Source organism: Ascochyta rabiei, chromosome 19, assembly GCF_004011695.2.
Source record: "Ascochyta rabiei chromosome 19, complete sequence".
Classification (NCBI taxonomy): Eukaryota; Fungi; Ascomycota; class Dothideomycetes; order Pleosporales; family Didymellaceae; genus Ascochyta; species Ascochyta rabiei.
This window is the reverse complement of record NC_082423.1, coordinates 680,663-696,305: the sequence shown is the minus strand read 5'-3', so window position 1 is coordinate 696,305 and position 15,643 is coordinate 680,663. Positions and strand designations below refer to the sequence as shown.

The following is a 15,643-nucleotide window of genomic DNA, read 5'->3' as shown; positions in this document are numbered from 1 at the left end:
GAGAAGTTAGAACCTTAACGCACTTTAGACTTATAAGGAATCTAACAAGATTAGTTATCCTTAGAACACTATAGTGCTTATTAGTAAGACTAGCTATTTAATATAACGTCTTTAGAAGAACTATATACTCTATTATGTCTAATAATAGCAGAAGGAACGCTACCTTTATTACATTAGACCTATCTCCTTACTGCTCTACCCTAGTTAAGCATAACTAGGATAAAGGAAAAGTTAGAGGAACTCCTTAATTAGGTTGGGATGTTCTAATACTAGTAAAGACCTAACAACACTAAAGTTCTGTTACTTAGTAGAAGTAAACTACTACTTCCTATGTACAACTATAGATTTAGGAATCTTAAAAGGCCTAAATAGTTTCATCTTTACACAGAACAATACTAGCAGTCTCTAATAGATCTCTAAAGGAGGGGACCCTAGGCAAGTACATGCGGATAAAGACTTCCTTATCTTACTATCCTAAATAAACTTACAATTATTAAGGGCAGGAGGTCAGCATAACATAGTTAAAGACTAAGAAGTTAACACACTCTACAAACAAGTAGGGGTGAAGGTTTAGCCTGTTAATAATCTATAACCTAATAAACCTATAGAACTTAGTTAGAAAGACTAGAAAAGAGTTGCATATAAACGACAGCAGCTAATACTTAGTTTAAGACTACATAACATTAGGCCTTTTAATTACTTATTTAAAAGGCAATATGCCCCTTTCCTAAGAGGAAAAAGGCTTACTCCCTAGAGAATAAGAGATTAGAAGTTTGGTAATACTCTGCTCCTAGTAGAGATAGCACTCTTTAACGAAATAATCCTAAACAGAGAAGCAGCTATAGCTTTCACTTTTTCTAAATCTAGGCAGATTTAGAAGGAGGTTTCTCTTCTATACTAAATCAGGACAATCCTACACAAAGCTTAGCAGGTTAAGACCTTCCCTATTGCAAGAAGCCTAGAAGGAGAACTTATTAAGATGTTAAACAACAGGTTAGAACAAGGAATACTTAACAATGCAACAGCTAATACAGAGACCTATAGCATTTAGTGTCTAAGAAAGACAGTAGATTTTTATTAATAATGCTTAGCATATAAACAAGGTCTCTATTTAAGATATAGGAACCCTACTAACTACAGACAAGTTCTCTAAGAGGTTTGCTGGCTGTAAGATTATATTACTTATAGACTTTTTCTCTAGTTATAACTAAATAACACTGTATAAAGACAGTAGAGACATAACAGCAGTTATAACGCTAATTAGCCTTTTACAATTATATACCCTAGTTTAAGAGGCTACTAACTTAGTAGCTGTCTTCTAAAGAATTATAACAAAGATTGTAAGGATTACTAGCTAGATACACTTCCTTTCCTTAATAATATTACTAGTAGTAGTCTAAAGACAGATTACAATATCAAGGAGGCTTTACCTAGTGTTAGGCAATATATGCTTAAGCATATCTAGTTACTAGACAGGGTCCTTATAGACGTAGAAAGAGCTAGCAGTACAGTGTTAGGACTTAAATACTACTAGGGACATAATTAATTAGGGGTAGTTAGCTATAAGGTTTTAGCAGAAGGATAATATCTAGCATAAAAGAAAGTTAACAAAATTACAAATTAGCTAGAGTGTTAGAACCTAAAGGAGGTCTAGATGTTTGTAGGAATTGTAGTGTACTACTGCATCTAGATACCCTTATTTGCCTTAAAGGTAAAGCTATTATTCTAGTTATTAAAGAATAACGCAGTATGGTGATAGGGCAACGCAGAATAGAGCTTAATATTACTCCTAAAAGAGCATATTATTAACGCACCTGCACTTATAACAATATCTTACAAAAATCCTAGTTTAGTATTTCTCTTAGTTAATATAAGTAATAAAGGCGCAGGAGTATGCCTTAAACAGATAGGCCTAGACAGAAAACAACACCTATACAGGTTTAAAAGCACTGTCTAGTCTAAGGCAGAAAGTAGGTAGCACTTAATAAAGCTTAAATGTAAGGTAGTTATTTAGGCACTTAAGAAGTTTAGGATGTAGCTATATAGTATACACTTTATTATTAAGACTAATACCTAAATATTAATTACCTAGCTAAACAGGTTGTTATTAGACCTTCTCGGCTTAGTTATAAACAGGTGGCTTGCTGTAATTCTACTCTAGGACTTTAAAATACGCTATGTACCAGGAAAGAAGAACGTAGTTACAGACACACTATTAAGATACCTAAAGCTAGAGGGGTAGAAGAACCTAGACAAACCTAAATCTAACGTTAAAGAGTTTATTAAAAACCTAATAGCAAATGTAGTGTTAGGTAACCAGATTAACACAAGGACTACCTAGATTCTAAGACAAGAATACTCCTAGGAATTAGAGAACATTGCTGTTTTTCTACACTCCCTAAAGACCCTAGTTGGGTTAAGTAGGAAAGAGTGCAGGGCCTAGAAGAAGAGAGCTATAAACTTCTTTAAGAGGGACAGCTACTTATTCTAAAAAACATTAAGGAATATTGCTATTAGGCGTGTAGTTAATAATGTAGATATCTAAACTGTAGTGATATAGGACATCTACTAAACTATTAGTTATAGGGGTATAAACGTAGTGTTCTTTATAGTCTCTTAATAATACTACTAGCTTAACATATATAGGAGTTTTAAGAGAAAAATCTCAACGTGTAAGAAGTGCTAACTTAGAGCAACTAAGATTATAAAGGATATACTAACTAGTACCTACTCCTATATACTATAGGAGTTAGTTACTATTAATATTATATATATGCTAATAGGCAGAGGCTTCTAGTACCTAGTTGCAGCTAGAGAATACTTAAGTAGGTAGATAGAGGTAAGGGCGCTTTACAACAACAAGTTATTAATAGTAGCAAAGTTCCTATATAAAGACATTGTCTGCAGGTAGAGCACTATAAGAAGACTTATAGTTAACAGCAGACTAGACTTTACTAAAGTAGTTAAGAGGCTTACTTTAATCTACAGGATTAAGAGGGTACAGGCATCTACACACAACCCTTAAGTAATAGGAAAAGTAGAGGGTAGACATAAACCTATTATTAATACACTTAAAAAGCTTAAGGGGTTATAGGTAGATAACCTCCTAACAGTGCTCTTAGCTAACAGAATCTCTATACAATCTATAGGATACTTAGCATATTAACTTATTACTAGCTAGAACCTAGTTCTTCTAATTAAACTGTTACTACTAACATAGCAAACACTACTATTCTAGAAGGTTAGGAACAGAGCTTAACTACTCGCAATTAGAGCTATGTAGTTAGATCTTTAGGATTAGTTCCTAAAAGATGTAGTTAGCATAACTAATTAACTAAAAGCATTAAAAAAGAAATATTAGGATAATAACAACAAAGTTTAGTATAAGCAGATTAACCCTAGAGACCTAGTTCTACTGTAGGACTTAGTAGGACAAATTAACATATCTAGAGATAAGAAGTTAAGAAAGAAGTAGCTTAGGCTATACTAAGTGTTACTTAACAGAACACAGCTAGATAGGGGCACCTATTTACTTAAAGACCTAGACAGAACTAGTATGCTATATATAGTACTAGGGTAGAGAATAAAGAAGTTCTGTAAGCATTTACTAGAGGATATTTAGTTAGAAGAGAAGGGACTTATAAAGGTATAGAGAGAAGATACCTAGAATTAAAACTATAAGGGTATGTTTCTACAGAGTAGATAAAGTAAGGCTGCTAAGAGTTTAAGCACCCCTATTCTAGCAGGCAAGGGAAGAGCACCTACTAATTATAATTTACTAAGCATTAAAATCTATCCTTAACCTCTTACATAGTACAAAAAACTGCAATATAAGATATATAATAACTTATCTAATTTAGACTCTAAGAATAAGGAATAGCAGTGCAGTCTATAGGACGGACTGCTGAAGATAGGGGGGTAACGTCCTAACCGCCAAAGCCACAAGCTAATTAGCAGTTGCTAGGTCTTACTAGTTAACTCCTAATTAGCTGAAACTTAACGCTAGCAAAAGTAACTTAGCCTAGGCACTTACTAAGTATAGAGAAAGGTGCAAGCTAACAGCTTATAACTAAAACAACTGTTTATAAACAATTAATAATTATAGCAAGTAAAAGTAAGTAAGTAAAACTACAAATAGTAAGTAAAAAACACAAATAGCAAGTAAAAGCGCAGAAGAAAAGCGGGCCTACAGCTGCCTAGAGCACTCTTAAACAGAGCTACCCTATTACTTCTAACTCTCCCCCTTATAACAGTAGCTTGTAACTTCTTTATATCTACTTAACTATATATAAAAATTACAATATTATAGTAAAGGGCAATTGTATAGAAAGAGCTAGAACTAGGAGAGGGGGTAGTGCGGTAGTTATTAGTCTTAAAGGCTATTAAAAGTAAGGACATTACTAAGGTTGCTAATATCCTAATGCTATACATAGAGGGATCTACATTTAGCTCGTTTATAATAGAGATTACTTAAGGAGAGCTACAGGCGCAAAGGGAAAGGCTTAACTTCTAGATAAGTGCAGCAGTTACTAAGTTTAACAAATTAGCAGCTATAATACACTTAATATCAGACATTATCTAGTAAACCCTAAACCTAGTTACACAATACAGAGGCATAAGCAACTTTAATAGTTAATAACTAGCAATCTAATTAGTAACAGACTATAACTAGAGGAAGATAACAGAAATAGTATAAGCTATAAAGTACATCTGCAAAAAAAAGAATAGCAAAAATATTCTAGTAAACGTAGTAACACTATACTGCCTACAGTCTGCTATAGAGCATATAACACTTAACTTAATTACAAATTATATCTACTAAGTAGACGCTAACAACCTTACTAAGTTTATTAACTTAGTAATTTACTAACGCCTATCTATACTATAAAAGAGGAAGGATAAGTTCTGTAACTTAAGTAACTAGAATATAGTCTACTAAGCCCTTAATATGCTCTAGCAGGATACAATAAACTTTGTTACGCACCTAAACAACAAGAACCACCTACTTATAGTAAAGGTAAAAGTACTAGGTAAAGGCGTACTAAAGCTAAAAGTAGCAGAATAGGATGTGTGCCTAACTAGAGACCTAACTTTAAAAACATACTAATAGTAGATGTAAGCACTTACACTATAGAAGACCTAACTACTAGCACTAATCTTTAACCTAAAAGGTGTTAGGACACCCTACTTACTAAAAGAAAGAATTACTTAGGAGTAGGTAGCATTAAATACTATAATATTTGGCACTAGAAACTTCCTTACACTAATATAAGCAGCGCTAGAGTATATTCTTAACAAAGTTTAGACACTAGCCCCTTTAGCATTACTATCTAGGTTACAGTTGCTTACTAAGCTAGTAACAGGCATAAGGATTGCAGGCTAATTAAGTGTTTTGCTAGGGGGATTATCCCTTACTCTAACAAGGCTATAGACTAATACAAAGCCATTCCTAACAGGCAACAGATTCCCTAAGGATGTTATTAAAAGCATTAAATAAGAACACTAAAGAAACCTATTGTCTGCAACACCTAACAACCTTAACTAGATAGCCTTTAAGTTAGGTGTTAATAAAACAGGAAAGCAGCGCTGCACAATAGATGCAATTTATAAGTACTAACAGTCTAGAGGAACGCAATTCAGCTCTGTTACTTTAGTGCTAGAGGACTATTAAACTAGGGAATAATTGTTAATTAGGCTATTAGAATTTAGATTATTTTAAGACGTTATAAGCCCTAGGTTTAATTACCTATTAATATTAGATGTTAAGTCTATGCAGGAAGATGTAGAAATTAGTAAAGACGTAATAAATAATATCTAGGATAGCGCTAAGTGCAAATACACTAATAGCTAATCTGCCTTTATTTTCCTCTGCATAAAGATTAGTTAGAAGCTCCTTAAGGATCTAGAGCGTGTAAAGCTCCTAGATGTATAGGTCTAAGAGTGCTATAAGGGAGGAGAAACTTAAAAGGAGAAAGGTGCTAGTAGAAGAATAATTACCTACTACATAGTTAACCTATTATAAGTTTACTTTCCTTATTCCTAGTACACTGCTAGTAAACTTAGCCTGCTAGTCTACACTCTTAACACTACTATAATATCTAACCTGCTTATGCTAATGTATAAGAATAAGACTAACGTATTCAACGGGTGAGTCGGCCACACGGGCGAGTCGGCCACTCTGCCAAGACCACACCAACATTCTACCTTATAACGCAATAACTCAACAACAACATAAACCTACGCCCTTAAAAGAGGCTGCAATACAGCTTACGCTCTAGGCACTTAAATAAGACGCAAACCTTACTATATGACGCGCTGCAGCCATATACAACGCGCCTCACAGCACACTACATAATTAATACACAGGATAACCTGCACAAGCTTATTATACGCTAAGTTAACAGAATATAGATTAGACTAAGGAGGATGTAATTGCTAAGTACATTCTTAAGCTAGATGCACAAGGATTTGCCCCTTAGCTAGCTGCTGTAGCTAATATAGCTAATTCTTTGCGTACTAAGCGCAATATAGGCTATGTTAGCATAAACTGGCCTAATACATTTATTAAGCGCCGCCCTAACCTTAAAGTAAAGTTTAATCGCAAGTATAACTACAAGAGAGCCCTCTGTAAGGATCTAGAGATTATACAAGGCTGGTTTAGGCTTATAGCAAATATTAAAGCTAAGTATAGCATCTAGGATAATAACACATACAACTTTAATAAGACAGGCTTTATAATAGGCTAGATATCTGCAGGAGCAGTTATTACAGGTTTAGAGCGTTAAGGACGGCTAAAGGCAGTGCAGCAGGGCAATTAAGAGTAGACAACGGTTATACAGGGCATTAATGGCACAGGGTAGGCTATTCTACCCTTTATTATCTTTAAAGGCTGTAACTACCTCTCTGCCTGGTATAAAGAGGACAACCTGCCCTATAACTGGGTTATTAGAGTCTCTAAGAACGGATAGACTACTAACAAGCTTAGTCTAGACTAGTTAAAGCACTTTAATGCCTATACAAAGACGCGCACCTAAGAAGTGTACTAGCTGCTCCTTATTAATAGCTACAAGAGCTATAACTCCCTTAACTTCTAACAATACTGTAAGGAAGTAAACATTATTACACTATATATGCCTCTACACTTATCTCACCTCTTACAACTACTAGATATAGGTTATTTTGCCCCTCTAAAGAAGGTATATAGGCGCTAAGCTAAGAATCTTATACGCAACTACATTACTTATATTACTAAAACTAAGTTCCTACTATGCTTTATAGACGCCTATAAGGAGACATTTACTTCTAGTAATATCTAAGGAGGCTTCTAAGGCGCTAGAATAGTCCCCTTTAACCTAGAACGGGTTATAATAGGTCTTGATGTCCGCCTACGTACCCTACCGCTACCTACTATAGAAGATAAGCCCTAGCAGTCCTAAACCCTAAGCACTACCCTGCAATTAGGGTCGCAATTAACGCTGGTTTAAGAGAGGATTTAAAGGCATGCAAGCAGCTTACTAACTTTAATAGTTAAGGCCTTTAAAAAGCTTGCTAAAGGCGCAGCTATAGTAGCGCATAAGCTAGTGTTAGCTTAAAGGGAGATTACTAGGCTTTAAGCAGCAAATAAGGCTGCTATGCGACGTAAATCGCATAAAAGAAAGCAGTTACAGCAGGAGGGAGTCCTAACAGCCAAGGAAGGCCTTTAATTAACTACTCTAACTAAGTTTAGGGCGCGTAGTAATAGTAAGAAGGCAAGGAAGCAAGTATGTGTTAAAGGAGGTAAGGTAACCTAAAGACGCTGTAAAAAGTGCCACAACGTAGGGCATAACTTGCGCACGTGTAAAAAGCCTAAAGAAGGTGTTACTAAATAATATTATATACTGTACTACTATAAACAATGCCAATATGGGCTAATGCAAGCCATAATAGGGTAGAATGTTGGTGTGGTCTTGGCAGAGTGGCCGACTCGCCCGTGTGGCCGACTCACCCGTTGAATACGTTAGCTAGGGGAAGTAGAGAAGCAACCTAAAAACTAGGATTCTGTTTTAAGAGCAGCTCTGTACACTAAACACAATAGATAGTCTACAGTCCTATTAATTCTGCCTAGTTCCTACAGTACTTAACCTTAACTAGAGCAACTTTATCTCTAGGCACCTATCTTAACATTTTTAAGCTAAGGCAGACATATAGTAGCAAAAGGGTAGGGGTTGGGTAGGGGTAGGGTACATCACGTGATGTACCCCTACCCTACCCTACCCCTACCCACGCTAATTCCATGCTAAGAGGGTAGGGGTAGGGTAGGGTCTACATGGGGTACGGGTAGGGGTTAGGTAGGGGTTAGGTAGGGGTTGGGTAGGGTAGGTGTCAGCGTCCAACTCTTTACCTAAAGCAGTTATTGCAAAACTTTGTACTACAAAGCTGTAGAGCAAGGCAGGCGCTTTTACACGGTCCATATACTGTGAGATTCCGATCAAAACTGGTAGAGTTACAGCAGTTGTTGTGTAAATCCTAGGTTGTTACTACGTAGGCCTACGTAACAACTGCTCTAGCTCTACCAGTTTTGATCGGAATCTCACGGAATAAAGACTGTTTGAAAGCGCTCTTCGTGTTCTATATCTTTCTAGTACAAAATTTCTTAATAGCTGCTTTACTGTAAGAGTTACAGGTAGGGGTAGAGGTAGGGAAGAGGTAGGCCTAAGTAGGGCCCGTAGGTGTTGGCATCCAACACTTTAACTAAAGCAGTTATTGCAAAACCTTGTAATAGAAAATTGTAGAGCAAGACGAGCGCTTTCAAATGGCCCATATACTGTGAGATTCCGATTAGAACTGGTAGAGCTAGAGCAGTTGTTACGTAGGCCTACGTAGTAACAACCTAGGATTTACACAACAACTGCTGTAACTCTACCAGTTTTGATCGGAATCTCACGGTATATGGACCGTTTAAAAGCGCTCGTTTTACTCTACATTTTTGTTGTACAAAGTTTTGCAATAATTGCTTTAGTTAAAGAGTTACATGCCGACACCTACGGGCCCTACTTAGGCCTACCTCTTCCCTTTAGACCCTACCCCAAACCCTACCCTACCCTACCCCTACCCCTGGTCCGTGCAGACCGTACCCTACCCCTACCCCACGCTAGAGGTACCCCTACCCTACCCCTACCCAACATCCGTGCGGACCCTACCCTACCCCTACCCTATGTGGACCCTACCCCTACCCTACCCCTACCCCTGGTCCGTGCGGACCGTACCCAACCCCTACCCAACCCCGGGGTACCCCCTACCCTTTTGCCAGCGTAGGCAGACAGTCTAAACTAGAAAGGCACTATTATAGTCTCTGTGTTTGCCTCTATGTTCTAAAACAATCTAGAACTCTAGAAAATAGTAGATAAATACTTTAATATATATAACTACTATACTTATATAAAGTATAGTAAAAGTAACCTGGGGTAGTGTAAGATTATATACTACTCTGTTATCTAACAGCTAGTAAGAGTTAATCTACAGTACTAGCTTTACTATACAGTACTCTATTAATAAACTAAATTAATCTCCTACCTATACTACACTAAATACACTAAGCCTAGAGATTAGATGTTCTTTAAGCACGTAGATTGCAACCTCTATAACGCTATAGAGTTAGGTAGAGGAATAGACATAATATAGGGCTTAGTATCCTTTAATAATAAAGATAAAGACAACTACACTATTACTCTAGAAGGCTTCTATAATTTAGTTCTAGAATACTTAGCTTAGAAGAAAGATAATAGAATTAAACAACGTAATAGTTATATTAAGGGGTAGGTAGATACAGTTAACTACCCTAAGTTAGCATAAGACGTAGTAGGTGCTAAGTAGAAGAAGTATCCTTGTAAGTATAGGGACGTTAGGATCTCCTACCTAGCACTGCTACATAGGTCTACTAGACTATCTATAATAAGACGCTAAACTATACTCCCTTAGTACGTGCTAGTTACAGAGGATAGAGAAACTATAGAGATTCTAGAGATAGGATTATACAAGGACATTACTAGTTCTTATTAGATACTTACGCTAGGACCCTTATTACTATTAGGTTATTTAAATAAGTATAGTAGTGCTCCCTATACTTTCCTAACAGATATAGAGCTAACTTTCTCATCCTAGATTTCTAAAGCTATCTATTGCTAGGCTTAGTATAACTCTTACCTAGTCTAGCAAGAGATACTCTGTATTTTTAGTCTTAATAACAAGGAACTTATAAAGTTTCTTTAGAAGAGCAGGGACAACAACGTTGCTATAGTAAAGAGGCATTAGCAGTAGGTAAAGATGTCTAAGAAATATTGCTTTAGGGCTAATAAAGAGTTAGGTATCCCTAATTAATCCTTCTTTACTAATAATAGAGTAGTACTAGAATATAAGAAAAGATAGGAGTTATAGGACAGACAGCATACACAAGAGGGTACTCTTAATAAGTTATTTAACAGTCTAACTGTTAAAGTAATAGAGGCTACTACCTAGATAATATATAAATTAGGCAGTGCCTTAGACTAGGGTTTATTAAGATATGTACTAGACTTTACTACCCTAAAGCTATTAGGAGACTCTAGTTAATAACCTACTTAGGAAACTAGGGCCTTAACAAGATTGCAGAAACAGGAAAGTAGCAAGGGAAAGGAACGAGCGGAGTAATAAGGGGGGTTAGTGATTAGTTTAGAGTTTAGTTTTAACTTAGTTTATTTGCTTAATAGGGCTAAGCTCTTAAGGGGGGGAGGTTTATACTAGTGTATACAGTAACTGCCTTAGTAAGAACTAGAATACTTAGCTAGTGTACGTAATCTGGCTGGCAGAAGGGTATAAGAGACCTTAACAGGAACTGTTAAGGCACAACACCTACAACAACAACTAGAAACACATACTTATAGTATTTAACTACTGTATCACCTATCTCTTTAACCCTTAACAATGATAATAATAAGTATCCTTCCTAATGTGCCTGCTAACAAGATGCTTTAATACTTATACTGGAACAATACTAGGGCTATACAGGCTCTCTCTATAGAATAGTAATCTAAATTAATATTAAGTTAGTTGTAAATTAAGGCTTGCTACTATTTAAAGGTAGGTTCTTTACTATTACTTGATTTATTAATAGTTAGAGTTTGTTTACTAAGCCTAGAGGTATAAATAGGGCTTAGAGAACTAAATCTCTAAGTAAGTTAGGGGGACTTAGTAGTAGGTATAGAATTATCTTTATATAGAGAGGTTTATGCTTAAAGCCTAGCTATTTTAGACTATAGTTAGTCTATCTCTATACGCAGCCTATCCTAATCTAAGTCCTTATCTAATTTACTTTTAGTAAGTAGTTTATTAGCTAATCCTTTAGGAGGCATAGTTGCCTAAATCCTAGTAGATCTTCTAATAGGTTTCTTTACACTAGGGTTAGTAGTGCCTAATATTAGTAATAATCTAATTTAGGTAGGTTCTTAATAATTTCTAAATGTTTATCTTAGTATAATCTAACACAGCTTTTTCTAAAGGAAATCCTAGAGTAGTAAGTTGTAGGAAATTCTAAACCTAAAGGCTTTAGTTGCTAGAAGGTCTCTAGAATCCTAACTATTATTTTAAATAATAATTAGGACCTAGTCTTAGTTTGTAACTATAAGGGATCTAAATCTAGAGGTACTTGAAATAACTTAACAATTTTATAATATTATTTAGAAGCTATTATTAAGTAGGATAAGTTTTTAAGTATAATATAATAACGTAGGATAATAGAAGTCTCTAAGAGATATAGGTATCTGCTATATGGTATATAAGAGCACTAGAATAGTTTATATAGAGAATTGTTCTATTCCTATAGGTCTTATATAAAAGAATACTTAAAAACTAGCTCTCTATACCTATTAACCTTATACCTTTTATACCTTATAAGAGTTAGGAAGAATTAGAGTACTGGCCTAGGGTGTGGGGTGGACACGGATGTAACGGCACCGAGTCAGTAATAAGTCAGAGAGGAATCGGACAAGGCTTTGGAAGACTGGTGCGTTACATAAACCAGTTAATATTTATGCAAGGTCTGCGATTGCGCTAGGTCTAGTCGCAGGGTTGTATGCTCTATTCCTGTAGGGTTAGGGTGATACAGTAGTTATATAGCACAATCGCCAACGCACATCGATCTTCCGTTTGTTAACATCTCGGCCATATTTAATTTCCAGCCGATCGTCAGCTTTCATGTGAGAAATTGAGGGAAATGGTAGGTAGAAGTAATTAATTCACACAGCATTCTGTAGGAACGCGTTAGACGGAGACAATAGACATACTTTGGAGTCGAACTTCCTTGTCGTGCAACATCTGATACTCAATGATAACTTAGTGTTCTTGGATGTCATATAGGTTCCTGACTTCCAAGCTATGAACTGTACCTGAACAGTCAAAAGGTTTCACCACAATGCATACCAGACTGCGTACGCACACCTGATAGAGCTTCCAGACCCGCCGCACTAGTCCTCCATCAATTCCATATTCGAAACCATAAGCGTCCAACCACGTTACTGAGTGTACGCTCCGGTGGCCGTCTCTACACGTTTACCCCCTCTGTGAGAAGCGTCCTTTAGGGAGTCCTGCAAACACTGAAGCTCAAGTTCCAGTTCCTTGGTCTCTGTTGTCTGCGAAGAGTTTTCGAAATCAACAAGAAAAGCAATTTCCCGACGGATGAGGAAATTATGTTTGTTGATGTCTCCGTGTTTGATTGCAAGCCTGTGCAACTTCATCAACGCTGAGCGACAGGTCTTGTAGTCTTCCAAAGCGGCCGGTCGGCAGTCGGCGATGCAAGCCATGACGAAACCGATGACCCTTGCCCCTTCTGTCAAGTGACCAAGAAATTTTGGACCAATCTGGTGGCCCTCTATCCATCTGTATGCCTCTGTCTCTGCCTGAAGCCTGGGGATCTCCCACGGAAATCGAGCAAACTTTGCAACCACCTTGAGAGGGAACCGCTTAGATGTGGCCTCGTAAACGTTCGAACGCAGTTTTGTGCCGAACTCAAGATCCAGATGATTGACGCGAGTGGGGTGCCAAACACTCGTGATCCCTGGGAGTGTTGTTTCTGAGGCAACAGTGAAGCGGGCAATGCTGGCTACAGGATCGCGGCTCACACGGGCTTGGGTCCATTCGCCTGGAGGAAGAGGAGGTAATAGGCTGATCAACGAAGGACCAAAACACATTTCATCAAGCCCAAAAAGACCTGCGTCTACAGTGATGTATTTGACCGAATCGTTGACCAGGATTCTGAAATCGCTATCACCATCCGGATCGACGCTTGCTTGAAGGACGCGAATGCATGGAGAGTCGAGCATCATTGCACTGAAATTGTATTAGAGTTGCAGGAATTTTTCGTTGCTTTCATAGATGATGTCTCGTCAAACCCTTCTTCATTGCATAGCCGCCGTGGCGTTCAATTGCCGACTCTTCCGGGGATGAACGCCCTCCAGCAACCAATCATGGAACAGCGTATCTTGCCGCTGTGATTGAAGACGTCATTGTGCAGTGATAGAGGAGCGCGCGCCTGCAGAGAAGATTTGATCGTAACAGCGGAACGCGAAAGGGACAGGACTATAAATTGTCGCTCAACGATCGTTCAACATGCTCATTCAACAGCGATTGCCGTATTGTCAATATCAAAAAGTCATTTCAACCAAGTCTCAGCGATTTCCATGAAGAATATAAGAGCGCGCTTGCCTCTATCGCGACTCACGACATACCAGTGCCTAGGTTTTCAGTCAATGCCTTGTAAGCACTTAGCGGCGCAAACAATGCATTGCAACGACTAAGGGTTTTTTAGAAGGAGGATGTGCGAGCAAGATTACCGTTACTATACATGCGGTTGCAGGAAGTGGGAAGAATTCCGTCAATGTGAACCGGTCACTTTGATTCGACTTGTGGACTCGAGCCACATGTGCAAAACGCACATGGTGAAGCCAGGGAAAGATGAAATGCGGCGCTGAGCTTCATATTGCAAATGAACCCCTTGCAAAGGATAATTACGAGGCGGAATTATAATCGCGATCTCAACTGCCCAGCCATAGGGGTCAACCTCCCAAAATTCTAAGCTGACATATGGCTGCCGTTTTTGATAGTCCCGTATTGTCTTATATGATCGTCAAATGAAGCTGCCCAGAATCGTCGGCGGTAGTGAAGGGGGCCACGACTGGATTTTTTGCAGCCAAGGCAGTGGAGGCCCCAATCCAATTCCTTGGACTGTGTATTGAACCATGGCATATGGACTACCGCGACAAAACGGAGCGGGTTCCCCGATCGTGCATCAGCTGGTGATGTTCGAGGTTCTTGTATTCGAGGCGTGATCGATGTCGATCTTGTCGTAGCAGTGTCGAAGTTCCGCAAATTGTGCTCGATTGCTTGCTCCTGCATAGTGCCAGCGCAAAATGCCGACTCGTAGTCGACTAGCACAGCGACAGGAGTGAACTTCTCATTTGGTGAATATTTGCCAGGTACCACCTGCATAAGAGGCAACTGTTGTACAAGTGTCTTGCTCAAGCGAAACTCTCGCTTAGCGGCTCGGATCCGCAGCGGCAGATACTGTCTCAATCGCGTCAGACACAGAAAGCAAACGCGTCTGCTCGTTATGAGATAGAGGTATCCGCCGAAATCGCCGCAATGCTCGCACTCTGGTACACACAACTTGTTGTACAAAGTCTCGACAGTAGTCCATCTGCCAGTACCGATTTGGAGTATCCCACGTATGGTATTGGGCGCGTGTGCAACAACGGCTTTGAATTGAGGAAGAGCATCGACCAGCTCGGAGGCGCGATGGTTGACGTTTCGAAGGTCGAATAATGTGCGAATGTCTAGGTGAAGCAATGTCTCGTTGAAAAGCTCGAGGGGAAGGCTATCAAGCGCTCCAAGACCCTGTGAAGCACGCGGTCGAGCCCGTGGACTTGGAAAGGCGGATGAAGGTGATGCTAGATGTTCGTCTAGTGTGTGATCATTGATACGCAACGTAGAATAGGCGAGACCATGATACCGAGGTGGAGTAGAGTTGCGATTCGTGTACATGCTGCGGTGTGAAATGTAATGCAAGGAAGTTTACTGGGTACGCGTCGCATTCGGGCGTGGTCCTATGGTCGACGGATCGGGCAAATGACCCGTGGCGCGCCAAGACCTTCTGAGTACGCGCACATGATCATGAAAAGGAGGACAACATCATATCGATTCTTGACCAAGCCCAATCTTCGGCGAAGTTTGTGCACTGCAGATGACTTATAGGCCTAGGTAATACCGTAAGTAGACCTTATATTATAGACTATGTGTTACAACAGTAATTTAGGCCTAAGTTTAAATAGAAGAGCAGTAACAGATAACATTTCCTAAGGGTAATAGATAGACTAATTACTACCTATCTTTAGGAGGTAGCTAGACCTAACTATATAATACTCTACTAGTGTTAGAACCTAGCTCCTTAGCCTAGGTGCTATTAACACCCTCTCTTATATGCTTTAACGCCCTAATTAGAGTATGTAGTTTAGTTATTAAGAGAAAATACTCTCTAGTAGATACTACTAAAAAGGAATAATTAGTTTAAATTAGTATTAATTATATAAGTTATAGTTTATGTAAATCTATACCTATATTATTACTAAGGGTAGAAAGA

At 38.3% G+C, this 15,643-nt stretch overlaps 2 protein-coding genes across 2 annotated transcripts, besides 26 other annotated features; one reads left to right on the top strand and one right to left on the bottom strand.

Moving 5' to 3' along the window:
* Window positions 1-6,132: part of a mobile genetic element that runs on past the window's edge.
* Window positions 1-11,006: part of a mobile genetic element that runs on past the window's edge.
* Window positions 4,091-4,145: a tandem repeat.
* Window positions 5,014-5,054: a tandem repeat.
* Window positions 6,133-8,000: a mobile genetic element.
* Window positions 6,537-6,694: a mobile genetic element.
* Window positions 7,095-7,207: a mobile genetic element.
* Window positions 7,098-7,201: a mobile genetic element.
* Window positions 7,990-8,182: a mobile genetic element.
* Window positions 8,195-8,222: a tandem repeat.
* Window positions 8,238-8,267: a tandem repeat.
* Window positions 8,281-8,306: a tandem repeat.
* Window positions 8,282-9,033: a dispersed repeat.
* Window positions 8,307-8,350: a tandem repeat.
* Window positions 8,351-8,359: a tandem repeat.
* Window positions 8,721-9,135: a dispersed repeat.
* Window positions 9,174-9,258: a dispersed repeat.
* Window positions 9,293-11,004: a mobile genetic element.
* Window positions 9,502-9,574: a tandem repeat.
* Window positions 10,758-11,006: a long terminal repeat.
* Window positions 11,006-11,289: a dispersed repeat.
* Window positions 11,007-11,010: a direct repeat.
* Window positions 11,290-11,530: 241 nt separating the features above from the next.
* Window positions 11,531-11,789: a dispersed repeat.
* Window positions 11,585-11,596: an inverted repeat.
* Window positions 11,585-11,916: a mobile genetic element.
* Window positions 11,905-11,916: an inverted repeat.
* A 608-nt stretch (window positions 11,917-12,524) lies between these two features.
* Window positions 12,525-13,334, bottom strand: EKO05_0010374 (uncharacterized protein; the record flags this gene model as incomplete). Its single annotated transcript, XM_038947105.1, has 1 exon — window positions 12,525-13,334. The coding sequence occupies one exon, from the start codon at window positions 13,332-13,334 to the stop codon at window positions 12,525-12,527; it is 810 nt and encodes a 269-aa protein (XP_038794300.1).
* Window positions 13,335-13,823: 489 nt separating this feature from the next.
* Window positions 13,824-13,979, top strand: EKO05_0010373 (uncharacterized protein; the record flags this gene model as incomplete). The annotated part of the gene is made up of 1 exon (XM_059637738.1): window positions 13,824-13,979. The coding sequence occupies one exon, from the start codon at window positions 13,824-13,826 to the stop codon at window positions 13,977-13,979; it is 156 nt and encodes a 51-aa protein (XP_059493721.1).
* Between the last annotated feature and the right edge of the window lie 1,664 nt (window positions 13,980-15,643).